The sequence below is a fragment of the Tetrao urogallus genome, assembly GCF_951394365.1.
Source record: "Tetrao urogallus genome assembly, chromosome: 7".
Classification (NCBI taxonomy): Eukaryota; Metazoa; Chordata; class Aves; order Galliformes; family Phasianidae; genus Tetrao; species Tetrao urogallus.
This window is the reverse complement of record NC_136820.1, coordinates 17,894,510-17,914,608: the sequence shown is the minus strand read 5'-3', so window position 1 is coordinate 17,914,608 and position 20,099 is coordinate 17,894,510. Positions and strand designations below refer to the sequence as shown.

Genomic DNA, 20,099 nt, shown 5'->3' with positions numbered 1-20,099 from the left:
AACCACCAATATTTCCCCACTAAACCATGTCCCTTAGTACATCTAAATACTTATTGAACACCTCCAGAAATGGTGACTCAACCACATCGCTGGGCAGCATTTTCCAGTGCCTAATCACTCCGAGAAGAATTTTTTCCTAATGTCCAACCAGAATCTCCCCTGGTGCAACTTGAGGCCGTTCCCTCTACTCCTTGTCAATAGATAACGTGGGAGAAGCTGATCCCCACCTCACCACAACCTCTTTTCCTGCAGTTGTAGGGAGCAATGAGGTCTCCCATGAGCCTCCTCCAGACTGAACAATCCCAGTTCCCTTAGCCACTCTCCATAAGACTTGTGCTCCAGACCCCTCACAGCTTTACTGCCCTTCTCTGAATACGCTCCAGGGCCTCCCTGTCTTTCTTGTAGTGAGGGGCCCAAAACTGAACACAAAAGTTCAGTTTTGGGCCCCTCACTGATGAGGTGTGGCCTCATCAGCACTGAGTACAGAGGGATGATCACCTCCCTGTTCCTGCTGGCAACTACTTCTGATTCAAGCCAGGATGCCATTGGCCTTCTTTGCCACCTGGGTACACTGCTGACTCATATTCAGCTGAGCAATCAGCCAGCAGCTCTAGGTCTGTTTCTTCCACATAGTCTTCCCGCTGCTCTGCCCCAAGCCTGTAGCATTGCCTGAAGTTGTTGTGGCTGAACTTCTCCCACTGGCCTGTGCAGATCCCTCTGTAAGGCCTTCCTATCCCCAGGCAGATCGACGCTTCCTTCCAGCTTGGCGTCATCTGTAAATTTACTGAGGGTGCACTCAATACCCTAGTCCAGGTCATCAATAAAGATATTAAACAGGGTAGGTCCCAGTATCAATCCCCAGGGAACACTGTTCATGACTGGTTGCCAGCTGGATTTAACTCCATTCACCAGCATTCTCTGCCTGGCCCTCTGGTCACTTCTTTACCCAGCCAGGAGTGTACCTGTCCAAGCCACGGGCTGCCAGCTTCTCCAGAAGAACGCTGCATGAAAAGCTGTGCTGAAATCTGAGTAGCCTTTCCCTCATCCACCAGGTGGATCACTTGATCATAGAAGGTCAGGTTGGTCAGGCAGGAGCTGCTTTTCATGACCCCATGTTGTCTGGGGATCCCCCAGTTGTCTCACACATGCCATGTGATCTCCCTCGAGATTTGTTCCATAACCTTCCCTGGCACCGAGGTCAGGCTGACAGGCCTGTAGTTCCCCAGATCCCCCTTACAATCCTTCTTGTAGGTGGGAGTCACGCTGGCAAGCCTCCAATCCTCTGGGACCTCCAGTTGACCAGGAACACTGATAGATGGCGGAAAGCAGCTTGGAGTCACCTTCACCAGCTCCCTCAGCACCCTTGGGTGAATCTCATCTGGTCCCATGGACTTGTGACAGTCCAACTGAAACAATTCTATGATTCTATTAATTTCCATGCAAACGATAACAGATTCAAAGAGCACAATGCACTACCTGATAGAGCTAAGTATCATAGTTTTGCTCATGGTACATTCTGTCACAATCATCCAAGCTATCGGTAAGGTTAATGAACAATACCAGCCTCAGTATCAAACTCAGGGTAGTCTTGGTTACTAGCCAGCAGTCTTGCCTAGTTGTATATAAGAACAAACCATGTCGAACAGTGGGTATTTTATTTAATAAATATTAATGTGGGTTTTTCCAGGAGCTGGTGATTCTAAAGACAGCCTGCTTATCATGGCTCATGTTACCACTTACATGGGCTTTACATTTCCTCACCTACTGAGAAGTGCCTGCAGACTTTGTCCTGCTCATTCTGCGCTGGTGGTGTTGAGGCACTCTGCTTCTTGTTACTGTACAGTGAATGGGTAAGTTATCCATCTACAAACACTTCTATTTTTTGAAGAGAATGTCATGATAACACTTTGAAATAACAAATGACCAGTTATTACATACCTGTAAATACTTTGTGATCTCCCATTTATATTGCTGCATATAATTCTGATTCAGAACTGTGCTGCCTGGAATGTCTGCTGGATTACACGGACAAATAATTGGATTAATAGAAATTCATATCAGTAAGACACAGTAGTACAGATGTCAAAAAGACAATTTGTTTGCTTCTTGTTGCAGCACGGCACAATCAAAAAGGAAAATGGATCACCTTGAGAGAACAGCAAATAATTTTCGCCAGGAGGTTAGTGGTCTGTTCTTTAGGATGTTACTAAGTTTTCTTTTTGGTGAAGAAATTGGGTAATTGTATTTGATTCACAGGCTTCCGTTTCTCTTCACATGGAATCTCTTTCACTTTTTTCCCCCTCATTTTTTGTATTTGATACTGTTGTAAAGTGGTGGATTTTGTGGTCAATAGAGGGAAAGTAGTGAGGTATAAAAATTATTGTGATTCTGTTTACTTCAAGTTAGACAAGAAATTGAATAGAATTCTGGTCATGTGGACTTTGATAAACAAACAGGCTTTTTCAGAGAATTAGAGCACTTTTTGATTGATAAACCCCATCTTTAATTCCCAGAACTTTGGGCAGCGGTGCCCAGTTTTTCTTCATTCTTTATATAGCTTTTCTCAGTGTTAAGAAGTTGATGACGACAGGCCAGTCCTGCCTTTGCCACAGAGTAGAACAAGCAGTATGTGCCTCACACTATGCAGCATTAATGGTTGTGTATATTATAACACATTATATATAGAAGAGATTTAGCACCTGTGGCATAGTCTGTGGGTGGATGAGACAAATATAGGCTCATTGTACCTGTTAGCAAAGCTACTGTGGAAACCATTTGTCTCAGAGCTGTGCTTCAGTAACTCCTGTCCAGCATTAGCACTTCCTTGGGTAGGGGCCAGCAGCCTTTCACATGGGTCTGACTGATGCTAAATTAACTCAGTACATGGACACAGTGCCTGTAGCAACAGGTGTAGATGCCCATTTTTGCTTCTGACATGGACAAAAGTCTTGCAGTTTTGCAACCATGTTTTCATCTTTGATACTTCTGACAGCTTGGTTTGCTAACTTTTTCTGCCCAGAACAAACGGGGGGCAGCTTGAAAATAAAAAGAAAGGTGTTGAGAGCTCTGAGCTGGTACAGACAGCTACATAAGGTCTGAGATCTGAAGGAAGCCGTATGAATGAGGTGGAAGAACTGGGCTGAGTGGATGTCAGCAGGAAGTTCTTCATAGAGAGAGCGGTGAGGTGCTGGAACAGACAGCCCAGAGAAGCTGTGGATGTGGTGTTCAAGACCAGGTTGGATGGAGCCCTGGTCTGGTACCAGATCTGGAGGCTGGAGTCTCTGCCTGTGGCAGGGGGGTTGGAACTTGATGATCTTTGGGATCCCTTCCACCCCAAGCCGTTCAGTGATTCAGTTCTGTGAGAAATTCTCCACATGTCAGAGGGTTGTTTCTTTTTTTAAGTGCTTGATTTATTCTTTGTTACTTTTTCCCCAACCACTTTAAAATCAGTTTATTTTAAATCCTTTGCTTGGTTTTAAATTCCACATAATCAGCAGTTGGCTTCTCCTAGTCTATATTGCCTTATTTGGCCACTGAAGTCCTTTAGAAAGATGAAAGAATCATAGGTCTGTGTTGCATTAGTGTGCATGCCAAACTGTATCTCCTGTTGAAGACTGGTAACGTGAAGGACAAGAACAAGTGCCTGATGCTTTGAAATAAAATGGCAAGGTCCCAAATAGTGTCCTCCGGTCTCACTGCAGTTTTGCTGTGTTTTGGCCCTCACACTTGTGATTTTCCAAAAATACTGTCTGAAGGTCTTTGATCACCCTGACAAATCTAACTTTTGTAGTATACTGATTAAGGATTACATTTCCAGCTCTCTCAGATGTATTGGCCAAACAACAAACTGGGGAGTGCTCAGAAGAGTAAAGAAGGGAAGGAAAAAGATCCAAGCTTAACGTCAATTTCCTGCACTTTAAGTTTCTCCATTAAACCAACCATTTAAGTAATTAATTTGACATTTGTCTTGTTAACAGAGAAAGACTGCTTTTCCCTTTTAATAGTATCTGCTAAAGTGGAAAGGAAATGTTTGCTACTTTATTTTAAATTGGCAAACGTCCTGCTGTTTTGTGGGACAGTAGATGTGTTCAGATGCTGCTTTATGAAGAAATTAATTTCCTGCCATGTGTTTTAAATTAGAGCCTAGCTTCTTAAGCTGTTTTCTTTTTTAATTTATTTGATCTTACACAAATGAGAAGTGGTGAAGTTGTGGCAAGTTACTCGTATTTCCTAATGTAGTAAGTGGCATTTGCATTTTTAAGAGTATGTGTATTGGCCTGTTTAGAAAATACATACAGCATTATTTGTAGAAGTAAAAATATAATAATTATCACCCCCTCTCCCATCATCTCCCATCATCAGGCATTTTTATCTTACCATCCATGTTGTACTGATGAGCATCAAAGTGTTTAAATTGTGTGTAATAAAGTGGGAAACTCCTCCCCATGTGATCCTCTAGCTAGATTGGCTTTTTATTTCCTTCCTGCTTTCCTCCCACCCTTCCTTCCTTCCTCCCACCCTTCCAGTACAGTTTTCCCATCCCCTCCCATCTGGTTCCCAAACAAAACTCTTGTATTAACTAGAAATGAATGCTTGTGTCACAGTTTCCTGTGTTCAGAGATCATAGAAATGGTCAAATGGGTACGTGTGTAAATCAGTACCACAAGGCGTTCAATGACGTGAAACTAGATACAAATCCAGAGTTCTCCCAGTGACTTTTGCATGTTTCCTTTGTCAGTTTTCACATCAGAGATTTGTTATTGTTGCTGGGAAGATAAAGGAGCGTTTGCTTTGTGCAAACGTGGTGGTCTGTAAGTACAAAACCATTTCTGCATTCACTAACTGGATCTATTCTTCTTTCTCTACCACAGTGAAAAAACGTTGGTGCTTTAGGTAGTGAAATGGTGCAGGTAATGTGAAGTGCCAGGTATCTCTCTTACAGATTCTGGAGTACTTTTGCTGCAAATACTGTTCACATCATGCAGGTATTTATTTTTCTTTTGTTAGGTAATTTCACAAGCCAAAGTGTGTGGAATCACCAGTGAATCAGAGACAGTTAAGAGACTACGTTTGGCCATCACAAATAAAGATTTTACTTTCAAAGCAGGACAGTGGTAAGACCTTATGATATATAAGAGAAAAATCATTAGCCACAGTGCACTGTAAAAAAAGTGTTAATGGCTTCTGATAACTGGGTACTGAAAAATGGTAGTAATTTATATAATAGGATGTTGTTACAGGACAACGGGAAATGGCTTCAAACTAAAAGAGGACGGAGTTAGATTGGATATGAGGAAGAAGTTTTTTGCAGTGAGGGTGAGACACTGGAACAGGTTGCCCAGAGAGGTGGTGGGAGCCCTGTGTACCTGAAAACATCCAAGGCCAGGCTAGACAGAGCTCTGAGCCCCCAATCTAGCTGTAGGTGTCCCAGTTCATGGCAGTAGACTTGGACTAGATGACCTCTAAGGGTACCTTCCAACTGAAACAGATCTATGACTATAAGATATTTTATTATTCATGGCTCAGAGGAGGTGCTGTTATATGGCTAATTTTATTAAATATTCTAATACTTATTTCTAAAGAGCAAAAGTATTTTTCTTTGGTTACTGTGTGCTACAAGACTTCTTCAATAGTATTTTAGGATGGAATACAATAGAATATTTCAGTTGGAAGGGGCCTATAAAGATCATCAAGTCCAGCTGCCTTTGAAGTACAGTGCACTTTATTCTGCAAGTTCTCTACAGTTTTTATTTACCAGTTGTTGGTTTTTTTCTTTTTACAACAGAGCAGGAACTGCTGATGATGAAGTTTTTAATATTTTCAGTTTAATTTTGTACTTAAAGCAGAATTGCCTGTTGTTTTTTTTTTTCCCCCTTGGAAGTTTCCTCTCTGAAAGAAAGGGGGCTGGTAAGCAAGCTTCATATAGAAATACAATCTGCAAACTTGAAAATAAAGTCTAATTGCTGAGCCTCTGAAGGAATTAGTAATTGTTTAAGCAAATGCACAGCTCTATCCCCCCCTCCACCCCTCGTAGGAACACAGTGGATTTTCATGTTTGTCTTCTTTTCTTATTAAGAAATGCTTCCACTCCATCCCTTCCCCCTCCCCCCTCAAAGATTAATTTAAAAATGTGAGTAGTTGCTTTTGCATTGGTCATTTAAAAGATTCTTAAACTTTTTCTTGGCTTAGGCCATCTGGAAGCGGTTTTACTGGAATCAAACTATAGCTGCGAGGGTATTAACAGCATACATGACTCTTACAGTGTTAACATGCTGGCTTTTAAATTTAGAACCAGAACACAAGATGTTGATTGCAATAATTTGTGTTTGTGGAGTAATTTGCTGCAGTTTTTGCACATGTGCTGTGACTCATATTAAAATTCTTGCTTGCCCATACTCAGAAAGTTCATTTACCCTCCAAAAATGCTCTAGCAATTATCATACTGAAAGCGTTAATTATAATTACTCTTTTTCATTTTCTTTTTCTTCTGAAGTGTTCTAATGCTATTGTAAGGGATACAACAACTTTTCTATATTTGCAGCTATAAACCGTGGTCATATTTTTTGATGAGTGGTACAAAATACCAGGCCACAGTTTCCTGAGTAGAAAAGGCTCATTTGTTAGAATTTGCTGCAGCAGGATGTTACAGCCAAAGATTGTCACTCATATGCATGTGTATGCGTATGAAAGTGTTTTGTTTAGCCAGGTTTTCCAGAATCAAAAGTGAATTTGTTTCGCAGGCATGCTGGTAGACGTTGGCCCTTATCTGACTTTAAGTAATAATGAAGACTTGTTGCTGTTATCTAATTTCTTAAAACAAGCACTGAGGTATATGTATCTCATAAATAACTTAGAAGTAGCTTTAAAGTTTTGTTTCTTATCTTCAGCAACTGCTGATAGTTATTCTTTTCTTAAATACTTGGCTTAGGTAGCCCTAAAAAGAGGAAAATGAGAAGCAACCCTAACATCTTCACTGTTCTGCCTCTTTTTGTGCCTTTACTTTTTGTGAAGTTTTACAATGTGCTTATTTTTTCCCCTGCAGTTCTTTTTACTTTCATCTGAGGCCTTACCCTCCTTGCACACAGCTGAGACGTGCCATCAGAAATACAAACTAGTCCACAAGTTACAGTATACTATGTTCTGAAATCTCTCATCATGATGTCATTGGGAAAAAAGTGCTGACATAAATAGAGAAGTACACTAGGCATGAAGAATTTCACTCGTATGTCAGGGAAAACATAACTTGAATGTAAAGTGGTGTTTTACAGCATAAATCTCATTTCTTGTTCTTTTCATTGGTCTGGAGCATAGGGTAATTTTCCACCAGAGGGAGGTAAAGAGCTGCAGTAGCTTCTTGAGTCTTTGATACACTGACTGCTGCAGCCCAAGAATTGTCCTGTCACGTCTTTGATTCCAACCGTTAGAGATGCTGAGCTTTATTGTCAGAGGGGCTGCAGAAACTGAGGATAGCAAAAATACAAAGTGAAATGCCAGGTTTTTTGGATCTGTTGGTCTTCTCAGGTCTTTGCACTTGCAGTGAACTGACAATTGCACTTCTACAAGCCGTCAAGTTTATTAGCCTAGACACTCGTATCACCATAGCACTGTGCACTACTCACTTCAAGGGAAAGAGAGGATAGTTTTCTTTGAAGGGTGAAGCTTTGTAGGAAGTGAGCAGGAAAGATTTGTTTTCTTCAAGTAGTAAGCCAGTCAAAATGCTGATTTTTTTTTTTTTTTTTTTTTTTTTTTTTTTTTAAGATGGTCTCTGTGCAGAATACAGCCTTCATGCTTAAAGAAAATATTCATGCAGTGGAGGCCAGCTGCTTCATGTTACATCTCAATTAACTAATACTGAGCTGGCTTAACTACAGTTTGCATTGAGAAATCGTTACAAAGTGCCTGGCATTGCTTACCAGTGCAGTTGTTCCTTAAGTGGAGCAGCACAATTAATTTTAAGCATTAGATTTACTTTGAAGTACATCAATTTTGTTATCTGCTATGCTTTTAAGTGTTTTGGCAACGCTGAGGAATTTAAGTGTTAGATTATATACTAACATCAAACTTCTCCTACTACTTGGAGTGTCAAAGCCTTATTTCATGAATATACATTGCAGTTCATGCATAGTAATGACTCGCCTTCCATACTCTCCAGTTGCTGGTGTTGCAGGAAGTTAGCTGTGTGTCTAACTGCTCATTGCCAGAAACTGAGGAATTATTTTCTTTAGCTTAAAACAGATTGTAGTAATTTATTCCCCTTTACTGCCAACTGGAAAAAGACATCTGCCACCAGAGGGCAATGCAGTTCAATAAGTAAAACAGTTCTACTTATTCTAGTAACTTTTCACTAAGGAATTTTTTTACTCTTTTTACTTCAGATATTTCATCTTCCCAAGAAAATAAAGTGTTAATTCAAAAATATATTCCGCAATGTTAGTTTTCCAATCTTTCTTTGTTTGAGAAAAAAGGGAAATAACAAAGCGTAACACAATGGAAAGCACAGCAATGACAGCAGAGTAGCAAGACCCCAGGCTGCAGCAAGTGAGCACTTGCTCAAACACAACAGCCACGAGCTCAGGAATAAAGGAAGGAAGCTGCTTACCTTTGGAAGGCCCCAGAAAGGCAGGGATCTCAAGAGAGGTGCCCTTGCCTCCACTGCCAACCCTTCAGTGAGGTCTGGGAAGAGATGAATCCTGGCTCCAGCCCTTCCAGTCACTCAGGTACATTGCTTGCAGCTGAGCTCCCCTGGATTGGCCCTGCCTGCCTTCCAGGTGCTCAGTCACTGACTGAAGCTGGGACTCAACATTTCCACTCCACAAAGGCACTGAAAAGAGTGGGATTTAAACCACTTTGTTAGGCCTTATGATGTTTTATGCTGTGTTTTTACTAAGTAAATTATTTACTCAAACAGTTATAACTAATCTGCTGCAAGATGTTGCACCTAATGCTGAAGGCCAAAGAGATTAAAATCCTGACAGTATAGTAATGGTGATGATGTTTCTAGATGACTGTAAGTCAATGATGTTACTCAAGATTAGGTCAATTTTTTGGAAAAGTTGTGTTCTGGAAATGAAAATGTTTTTATACAGAACATGTAACTGAAATAAAGCCAGCAGTTTTGTTTTAGTCTTCAAGTAGTACTGTATTCCATGTTTCAGTTTTTGTTTCTCACCAATTTTTAGGGTTGATTTCTTTATTCCTGGAGTATCTGTGATTGGGGGATTCTCCATGTGTTCAAGCCCCGGTCTGTTGGAGCGAGAAGGAGTGTTAGAGCTTGCAGTGAAGTACACTGATCATCCTCCTGCTCGCTGGATTCACACTGAGGTAAATGAGATAAACTACCGATTGTGCATTTAGCACGTTTTTTCATTTTTGGAGTAGTGGTGTCAGTCTACTTTTTGTATTGACTACGAAGCTCCTCTTGACTTGTTCCATCATTTTTAAATGTTAAAACCTTGAAATAGAATACTGGTATGGTAATTTAGTTATTCTGATCTTTAGTCTCAACTTGTGTATGGTGGGCCTAGTGATATTGCAGTCTCTAAGGGTTCTCACACATTTCAAACTGAATGCATTGAAATCCAGAATTTCTGTAGTATTCTTTTAAGTTTCCAGTATTTTTGTAATACTGATAAAACCTAAGATTTGATTTTTTGCTACGTTAAAAGTAAGGTCTGGCAATTTGGCCTCTTGCAGTGTTCATTTGGTTAGCACGCCTCATTAGTCAGAAGAGTACTATCCACTGCTGATCATACTTCACCCACGATCTTTCCTGTCAACTTTTGTTCCTGTCACATCCTGTTCTATGATCTGTGCACTTACTCCTTCCTGTCTGGCATTCATGCGCGTCTGCAGAATTTAAATTGATAGATTCTTTCAGGTTTACAGTAATTGACAATATCTGAAGTATCTAGCACTTGAGGCCATCCACAGTATTTCAGGATGATATGGACTTACCTCCACTGGGACTTAAACCTTTTTGAGATGTACAGAAAGTGTAGCAGGCGTGCGAGCAGAAACACACAATACTTAAAATGCAATGCCCTGCCTTTTGGTGATGCTCTTCAGAGAGAATGAGGGCCTAACTTCATAATTCCCAGTCTCTGGAGGCTGTCTTAGGAATTCTAATGTCACATTCATTTTGCCATTGATGAATTTTCTGGTTGAATTTACAGGAACATCTTTAGTTATGAGCTGAGCTAGTTCAAACATGATGCTGTAGAAAGATCTGTCAGGTGTGTATTGACTATTCTATCTAATCAAAAGTGCATCCTTCTAACTGAGAAAAGAACTAAAACCTGGCAACCTAGAATTTAAGCATGTTGTTTGTACGGTGAAACAAAATCTCAGTTGTTTAAAGGTTACTTATAAAGGAAGGTGGTATCTCAGAGTAAAAGATGCCATGGGAACAGTACAGATTGACTTAGTGTAACTTATTTTCAGAGGTATTCGTATTTAATGTGTGGACTGTATGCTTCATTTATCTAAGGCATTTCAGATTAGACGAGATTGTTTTGGTCTAAAGCTGCTTATTTTCACTAAAGATACCACATCCTATGTCCTCCCTCTGCAGCATGAATCTGGAACACTTCTGGATTCATGCTTATTTCTAACAGTGAAATTTAGTGAGAAAGCCTGCACTTTACATTGATAATGGAGAGAGAAATTAGTTTCAGGTTATAAATGCTGATTGCCTTACACTACAGCTGAGTGGTCGTACTTCTATGCAATAATCAGGAAATACAAGAAACCCTGTTCTCAGAGGTTGTGCTTGCTATTTTAGGAACCCCTTGATTCTGCTCAGTACCTGCTGAGGGCCTCTTTCCTTCTAGAATTGTCACATGTTCAGGCCTTTGCTTACTATACAGTCAGTGATGGAAATCCTTTTGTTTCAGTTACTGTTTTACTTCATTTTTTCCCCTCCTCCTTTTCTTTACCCGCCCTGGATATGGTCTGAATTGAGCTGTGTTTTCTGCTCCTGTTGATTTTAACTTCCAGTGATGTGGGAGAACTCACCCGACTCCTCTGTATTACATTTTCAGCCTCCAACAAGCAGTACTTGGTTACCAAGAGGATAGTGACCCAGATGTTTTACTTACTGTAGTTTAGTTTTCCATATGTCCTTCCCCCTCAAAAAAAAAAAAAAAAAAAAAAACCTCTAAACCCACCACACTTTGTCAAGTTTCTCCTAAGAATAATTTTTTTCTGTCCCAGGAGAGAGGGAGGTTTTCACTCTATTTTTCTTCTGCAATTCTCAAGCTGCAAATGCAGAAGTGGCTCTGCAAGAAATACTCATGTGGATACTTGCTTCACTTCTGGGTGGTTTCTTATTATTTTGGAATGGGACAGAAAAATCTTGTCTGTGCAACTCATTCTGACTTCTGTGTCCTCACAGCAGGGCCTTTTCTGACATGAGTCTGTTCTTGGGTAAAACTGTGATCTTGCATGTTAACCTTGGAGTTTCACATCAAATACTGCTGTTGGAAAACATGAGTCATTCTGCTTTCAGCTCTTTTGGAGGTGGAAAGGGGGACACGCTGTCCTGCCTTATCAGAAGACTGAAACTTCTGAAAGTAGCAACAGATCTCTAGAGAACACTGTAACAGATGACTTCAGATAACTGCATTTATTTTACAATCCCTTTGTTTTCCCTCATTGGTCAGTAAGAATGAAAACTCACAGTTCAGCACATCTTGTGACTCTATGATGCAAGAAGAAGACTATTTCAGACTTGTTTTGAGTTTTGAAATTAAATATCTTCTTTTCCATCCTAGTGTACTCTTGACTCAGAAGTGGCTCTGCGAGTGGGAGGTGATTTCTTCTTTGATCCTCAGCCTGGTGACACCCCTGTAAAGCTAGTGCTAATAGCAGGGGGTGTTGGAATTAACCCCTTGTTTTCTATACTGCTGCATGTAGCAGATCTTCATGGATACCAAGAGAGTAAAGGAAACGGATACAAAATGGGAACAGTGAAGTTGTACTACAGTGCAAAAAATACAAATGAACTCTTATTTAAGGTAAACAATAACTGAAAAAAAAATGAACTCTAATATTCAGCAATCAGTACATGTATCATTTTGTTGCCAGGTCACAGAGAACCCTTCTGTGTAAGATATTGTTCAGACAGGCAAAAGTTACTTTCTGCCTCAAATCCCATCTGTGTTTTCTTATTTACTTATGCACAAATAATGTGCATATGTCAAATTTCAGATGTTGTTGGATACCTGCTTGCACTGATTTCACTGTAGGCTGACTAGCCCTGCATGGCAGCATTTTCCTATAATCTCATAAGAGCATCATGGTATATCAGACATCATATACACTGTAACACATTTGTCTGTATACACAGTAGTAGTATGCTAATGCTGTTTACTGTAGTAGGATAACCACATAACTTCAGTACAGATTATGCTGAATTTAAAGACTAGTAAGAGCAATTATATCCGAAGGAAAAACTTTCCAAACTTATATGGAAGCTTTGCTGATAATACATTATTGGGCACCAGGGTATGAAGGAAGGAGTTTATCAGCAGTTCTTACAAGTCACTTGAAACAGGACTTTGTAAACATTTACTCAGAAGTTTAAGATCAGTTATCACACATTCAGCCATTAAGGGCTACTGATGATGTTTTAGGGTCACATTAGCACAGCTTCTGTAAAGAAGCATCCTTAATGATACAGGTTTCTCTGAAGAATTGAGAATTTCTAAGATCAAGGTGCAAGTTGATGATTATTCCAGAAACAGTATAAAGGATCCATTACCCAGAGTTCTGCCCAGAGGATTGAGCAAACAGGATTGCTGGGCTTTGTGTTGTTGGGAGACTGACACACCAATATCTCCATGAGGAACTCCTAGGTTTTTCTGATGTTCTGGAGGACTTATTCCCTGAAGCAGCAGCCTATGTGTAGTGCTGTCCTTCGGCTTGTCAGCCTGCTGTACTCAGCGTGGTACTCATTTGGCACGTGCTCTGGTTTCACAGGTATATGCACTGCTTTGAAAATCTTGTTCTCTGAAATAGGAGAAGTACGCAATCTTAAGATTACAAAGTCTACCATATTAACTTGACTACTTCAAGATGCCATTTAGCTCATTTCATGTGGACTGAATGTTGTCCTTTATTGTGGCTGGGGTGGTGGGATAGATGTTTTCCCTTACGTCTGTACTGCTCAGCCATTTGCTTTAGTTTGTACAGCAGCTTACTAGGCTGCAGAGATCCTGCTGAGCTGTTCACATTCTTCTTCGTCCTTCCTCCTGTCTGTAGCTCTAGGATACTAGAAGACATTACATGGTAGTTTATGTCCCATGAATCATACCTGCCACTTTCTGTCCTTGTCTCTGAGTCAGAGAGAGGTAGGTTATAATAGGTGCTGAGAATGACTGTAGCATTATGTAAGCATGTTAAGGCCTGCCTTAACCCACTTTGGTACACTTTCCAGGTAAGTCTTGGGACATGGGTTGTTTGGAAAGTGCTATGAAATTGTACGTGGTTCCACATGTAGGAGAAAGGAGTTTACAGTTCTATGTGGACCAGTGAAAGTGGGCTGATAGTAGAGGTACTTACTAGTGGAACAGTGTACAGCAGTGCCTTATCTGCTGTTCTTTATTCCCCATCTTCTTAGGGAGTCAGAAATAGGTCTGTCTATTGAATAAAATCCATTCAACTTTTCTTTTTTTGCTAAGTAATCCATAGCAGTCTGTTCAATGCAGTAACTAGTCTGTAAGCAACATAGTGAAATGAGCTAATTTACCTGTTCACAGAACAGAAATTATTTCCACAGTACCCATGCCAGCAGTGAAAATCCCAATGAGTACAGAATCCAATCAGTAAACAAGTCCTCATTTCAGAGTACCTACAGCATCTGACTGACAGGGCTTTTGTTTGGTTGTTTTCTTTTCTTTTTAATTATGATGTGAACTGATGCTACTGGGTTTGTGGTGGTAACTATCACAGTTGTGAATTACACCATAGTTGGTTTTACTTGGAGAAGGAGGGAAAGGATCTGATATTCTCACAAGGTAAAGGAACTTGAACTCAAAAAGTTTGTAAGAAATGGTAAACATATATTGCACGTTTTCCAAATGGAAAACAAATATGGAAATGAAAGGAAAAAGAACACAAAGTTAATGGGGAAAAAAAAAAAAACAAACAGGAAAGGACATACGTAACTCATTCTTAGATCCAAATCTTACAAATTGCAATCTATTGTAAAACAGGAGGAAAGCACTAACAGAGCTAGTAGCATATTCAGATTCCAGGTATAGAAATTCAGCTTACTTGTGCAGATCGGCCCTTTGAAGTCAAACCCACAGAGTACTCAGTGCTGAAATGCAAAAGCTGTGGTACTCATGATCACTGGTGTTCTGGGACAGTATGCAAACATCTGCTTTGATTTAATGGCTTGTGGTATAAGAAAGTATGTTTAACATTACAGAAAAATATTCTTGGTTTGATGAGTGCACTTCCTGGAAAGATCTCATGTCGTTTCCATGTTACCCAGCAGAATTCACCCATCTGTGAAGAACTTCAGCCCCACGTCACAGGTACGCGCAATGGCACTGTGCTCACTTCTCAAGTGCTACGTCTGATTACCACGTTGCAGAGGAAGTTGAATACAATTAGTGCTAGTGTACACTTACCTACATAAGTTAGTGTTCTTAAAGATTCAAAACGAGATGTGAGCTAAACATAAATAATTTCAGTGTGTTTATTATGCTTTGGAGAAAAGTTATACTTGTGTGGTTTTTTGCCCTTCTACTGAAGTGCTTCTGCTAAACTTCATACTGGTATTCCCCACTGAAATCTTATTCCAGCAACTGGTATTTACTTTGCGTAAGACTGATGAAGGATGAGATGACTGCAAGAGGCGCTTCATCACATTTCCATTTCTGTTGTATTTGTCTTTGAGATAATTATCTGTTTTTTTCGTCTGAATATGGGATTTTTAGTTGTATGTTAGCCATGGTCAGTGACTAATACCCTATGCATTCCAGCTGGAAATGGGGCTCTAAATCCCAGGAAAACAAATTGTTCTGTAAGCCTCAAAACTTACCTGTTATCCTTAACTAGGTCTGACGCTTGTAGGAAATGAGCACTTGCAACACCCCTAACTGCTCGCTCTTTTTGAAATTACATGAGTAAGTATTTCTGTTCTCATTTCCTACTTTTTTTTCCTCTATCTTTTTTTTTTCTATTTTTTTTGTCAGAGGGAAGAATATCTGAAAAGGATCTAGAAAAACATGTATCCAAGGATACTTTGTGGTACATTTGTGGTCCACCTCCAATGATAGAATCCATTTCCCAACTGCTGTACAACGCCGGTGTTGATAGGAACTGTGTTTTCTTTGAGAAATGGTGGTAATGAACAGAAAATAAACTGATCTTGGTGAATTCTGATGAGATAAAATGTACAGAAGATGGACTTGAATTACTTCGAAGATTTTATTAAACTGTCCTCAATCATGACAATGTTTCTTTAATTTAACAGTAATACAACTGTAACACAGTGCTGCTGCTTTTGAAAAGAAAAGAGATTTTTATATTGAAGCTGTCAACTGTTCTGGTTTGTGGATGGTTTGCCTACTTCTGGGTAGCAGCATATTTTCTTTCAAAGTGTTTGGAAAAAAAAGGCTCTCAAAACCTCACTCTTTGAAGGTGTGACTGGACTTCGGAGTACAAAGCCAACATTTTATTGCCCCACTTTGAAGAAGAACTCATCATAAAAATGTTCAAAATAATTAGAAAGAAAAGCATGGTGAGAAAATTAGTTAATCATCAAAATAGTTCAGGTCCTTAAGTGGGTAGATTCCCACTTTATACCTGAAGACTTCAAAAAAGGAATGCCTAAATTAATGAAAACACTAAATAATATTATTTTTGAATGTTAGATATAGTCTCTTCTTCGGTGGCTTTTTTCCTTGAGTTAAATGATGGCCCTCCAGCAGGTAACATGGCAACTTTTCTCCCTTCAGCATCCCTCCACTTTGCTTTTAGCTCGTGCTGAACCTTGCCACTCCAAACCTTTTCTATCAGTTTCAGAGATTGTAGGATACACAGCCTGTAGGTTTCTGATGCCACATCTGCATTCACCTGTGCCTACAAGCACAGTGAGACAAACTAGGCACCTCCTGGCCCCAGCTTTGAGTGCAGCATAAGAAGAGGATCGGAATGCCTGGCAGTTGGTGCAGAAGTTGCAGATGACTGGCTGAAATAGTCCTGGAGGTTTTCAGCAGACTGAGTGTCAGAGGGGGAACTCTGTTCTTCCTGCAGCTCAGAACAAACAGAACTTAAGAAAACAAGGCTCTATGTTCCATCCCAAAGAGGTAAGTGGTGAATTATGGATCTTAAAGATTTGTTTCAGGCTTTCAGGGGACGGCACCACATTGAGGGTCTGCCTGTAAGTCTTTATCTCCTGGCGATGGCAGCCCTGTACAGTGGGTCTGGTGCTTCTGTACTATACAACACTGCCCACATGGTGCAACTGCTTATCCCCCATCAGTCACTGCAGGCCCAGAGGGAACGTCGCATCACATTCTCTCTGACTGAAATGAGAGGAAAGTGCCTGAATACCCTACTGCAAGGAACAGTTCCTTGTTCATTCACTCCAGAATGTAAATAGGACAGTGTGCTTGTCATGAACAATAAAACCAGGGGGTTTTGTCTTCATGAAGATCGTGACTGACAGGTCAGAGCTTGATGTTTGAAGGAAGCAGGGTTCTTTTCTTGGAAAAGCGCAACAAATTGGGCTATGGGTAAGTGCTGGTGCCCTAAAATAAAAACCAGACTGTGTTCCTCTGTTTTACAATGTAATGGTAAGAAAATTGTGGTAAGCCTTTGCATGTTGTTTTCCTTATGATTTTTAAACTACTAAGTGTATTATAAAGTGGTTTGCCATTTATTTTCCTTAATGCACATGCTTTCTTTAGCACAAATTGCATCTCTTTCACAAACCGCTCCTCAGAGTTATACCAAAATATAGATGTAACAAAAGGCATTTCTAAACCCTTTGCTTCTGTAATCATCTTCGTTGCCTCTAACCTCTTTCTGTCATCCCTTGTTACACTCAGACTGAGAGCTGTGGGGCAAGGACACATCTCTTTAACTGTACAGTTTCACCCACTTGTACAAGGATATTACGAACTCCCCTGTCCACCCACACCCATGCTCACCACAGCAGCAAAAGATGGAAAAATGAAAAATAAGTCACCCCACACCATTCACCTCGGTTGCTGTTAATGAGTTCTTTCTTACCTTGAGTGGTTATGCTGCCACAAGGCACAGAATACCTGAATTCCATAATGCAGAGTGGCTGTAAATATGAACTTCCCCTAACTGCACAGCCTTTTCTTGTTGATACACAAGAATACTTTGGAAGCATCTTCTTTCTAGAATTTAATGGTCTTGTAGTGAAACTTCAGTTTCACCTTCAAGTCTCTCCTTGGATCTCACTCCACTGTAACTGAAGGCAAAAAAGCAGGAAAGTAAATTAACCTATATAAACATAGGCTGTACAAATAATTAACTGACTGGGATGCTGTTGAAGGAAACAGAAACCAACCCCTGCTGCTCAGAAGCTGCTGAGCTGGAGAAACATTCTCTTCACACTGTCAAAGCATAGTATTTAATTTTAGGAAATATTTATTCATCTTATATGCTTGGCACCAACTAAGGAAAGATGAAAAAGTAGACCAATATTTACTTATTTTCCAAGAAACACTGGCCTGGGAGTCACCTGTGCTACAGCCTCACTAGACTGAATGTTTTTCCTCCTCCTGTGATGTTTTATCAGTTTACTGTTTGCTCATCGGGTACAACGGATATGAAGTATTCCTGTAGGATCTGCATTCATTAACTGGAAAATAGTGACTATTCAGTTATTACAGTGCTTTAGGTCGTAGAGTGCTTTTAGAGCAAATGAAAGAAAGTGCTTTGAGGGAAAAGTCTTTTCTGCAGCCCTCCAGCGTTTGGTGAGGGAGTGATGAGCAGCAGCCAGCACCCACAGCTCTGCAGCCCCGTTCTGCTGAGTCCTGTGTCAGGACAGCCTTTAACTCCAGAAGCACATCCCTGCTGCCAGTGTGGGACACGGCTCAGCTCCACAGGCGAACTGTAGTGGTGACCAGCACTCCTCGTACCTTTGTGGAATGTTTTTCAGCAAGAAATTAGCACCTGGCTCTTTTTATGCTTTTCAGTTACAGGATAATGAAAATTCTGCATGAAAATGTGATAATGCTTTATTTCTGCCCTATAATTGGCTCCCTGAGGCAAATGTACAGAGTCACGGGAACTACAAAGAGAAAGCACAGTACCAACTGCTCACTGCAGAAACTGAGGCTGATACAGGGGCCAAATTAGGAAAAAAAGAATTCATGACAGTGTTACTTTCTACACAGCTTCATTTCCATGCATATGTTAAAGCAACTCTGCGCTATTATTTCAGTGGTTTTGTTTTGCAGTGCACAGCACAAATTAAAGAAGCTCTGCAAGATGAAGTGCCAGGCACATCTTTGGTGCATTTAGCCTGTGTTACAAGTTCACAATCTACGAGGATGCCCGAACATTTTGGACTTTCATCCCACCTTGGTTCAACCTCCCTGTCACCACCTCCTGCTGATGGTTTCAATATGAAATCTCTTTTCCATCGTTCCATTCTCTTCTTCATCCACATTCAACCTTTGTATTCCCTAGTTGGCTGAGCTGGTTCCTTTCTTCAAACTCATACCAACTAATGATTGCCTCCTTCAGATGACCCCTTGCTCTCAGCAGCAGGCTGCATAACTCTTGTCAGTAACACACGTGCTCATCCTTCAGAGGCAGCTCTTGTGCCTGGCTGACACCATGAGTGGTGACACTGCTCTGAGAAGGGCAGCGCTTATGGTAAGCTCAGTGGAGTGCTGTCTGCCTGTGCTGCAGTGCTTCAGTCACCAGTCAACACCTGCAACACCCCTTAACACAGCTCCTCACTGAGGTGTGCAGCAATGCATGCTGCTGCCCCCTTCCAAGAGAGGCAGAGCAAGAGCAGTTTGCATTCCCACTGGGAGATTCTGCCAGGTTCAGCTTAACACAGCAGCTCTCCACAGAGAGGAAAGAACCTGGCCTCATTCTCTTCCTTCACCTGGGGGTGACAAACTGTTGCAGAGCTGTGGCTGCTCTGAGTTCCTTCAGTTTCTCCCCGCTGCTGGGATACTGCCCCTCACTGCTCAGGGAGTTAAGCCTCGGCCTGGCCATCCTCCTCTATTCAGGCTTCAAATACAGTGACGACTGATTACTTTCATTTCCTTGACCACTGTGGTCTTGCTTTTTCAAGCCTGAAGTGGCTGGTAAGATGAGGTAGAAAACACATGCAGCAGATGCAAAGCCTTCCTGCTGTGGCCACAGGCTGCCTTTGCCAGCACTCCTCACATCTGTGTCGTGTCTGCACAGTGATGGAAGCTCACACTTCTCAAGACAGGGGCGTGGGGATGGTGAGCACACAGCTCCAGACTGCTGAACTGACTGAGAACAAGTCAGAGTCCCAGGCTGGAAGTAATTACATGACCATCTGAACCGTCTGCCCTTTTTAAACTGAAAAACATGTATTTCTTGTCAAGTCTTCCCAACCTTAAGCCGCTCCAGCAGCTACAGGAATGAATTTCTGTACCAGGCTTTCACTTAGAGCAGAGAGCTTCCTCACGCTCTGCCAGACTGCTGACAGACAACCAAGCAGCCCGCTCTGCAGCACTCAGCAACACGTGCTAAGGCAGTCATCAGCAGCTTCATTTCTTTACCGCGTAGAGACCCTGAGTTCCTCCTTTTGGGGACAAATAATTAGCAGCTGTGCAATTACCACAAATAGGAAACCTCCTCATGAACTTTATTTATCTTGTTTTGTAAGCAGTTGGGATGCAAACAAGGTCAAATTGCAATCCGATAGACACTTTCTATTCAAAAGTATTTGGCAAGTTCAATCTATTGCAACATTTTTACTAGTAAAATGTTCATTAAATACCATACATTTTTAAACAAGATTAATATAAAGCTAGTCCTTAAGACAGAAACCATCAGTAGAAATATCTTATGCTAATAAAAGTTGCAAACAGCTACTTAGAACTGTCCAGAGCAGAGAC

General features: G+C 40.9%; 1 protein-coding gene across 1 annotated transcript; it reads left to right on the top strand.

Moving 5' to 3' along the window:
- Positions 1-1,719: 1,719 nt before the first annotated feature.
- On the top strand, positions 1,720-15,436 carry OXNAD1 (oxidoreductase NAD binding domain containing 1; the record flags this gene model as incomplete). The annotated part of the gene is made up of 7 exons (XM_079538100.1): positions 1,720-1,850; positions 2,116-2,179; positions 5,008-5,114; positions 9,180-9,321; positions 11,772-12,014; positions 14,432-14,540; positions 15,204-15,436. 7 exons carry the CDS (start codon positions 1,720-1,722, stop codon positions 15,356-15,358), a joined length of 951 nt encoding a protein of 316 aa, XP_079394226.1. The 3' UTR covers positions 15,359-15,436.
- Between the last annotated feature and the right edge of the window lie 4,663 nt (positions 15,437-20,099).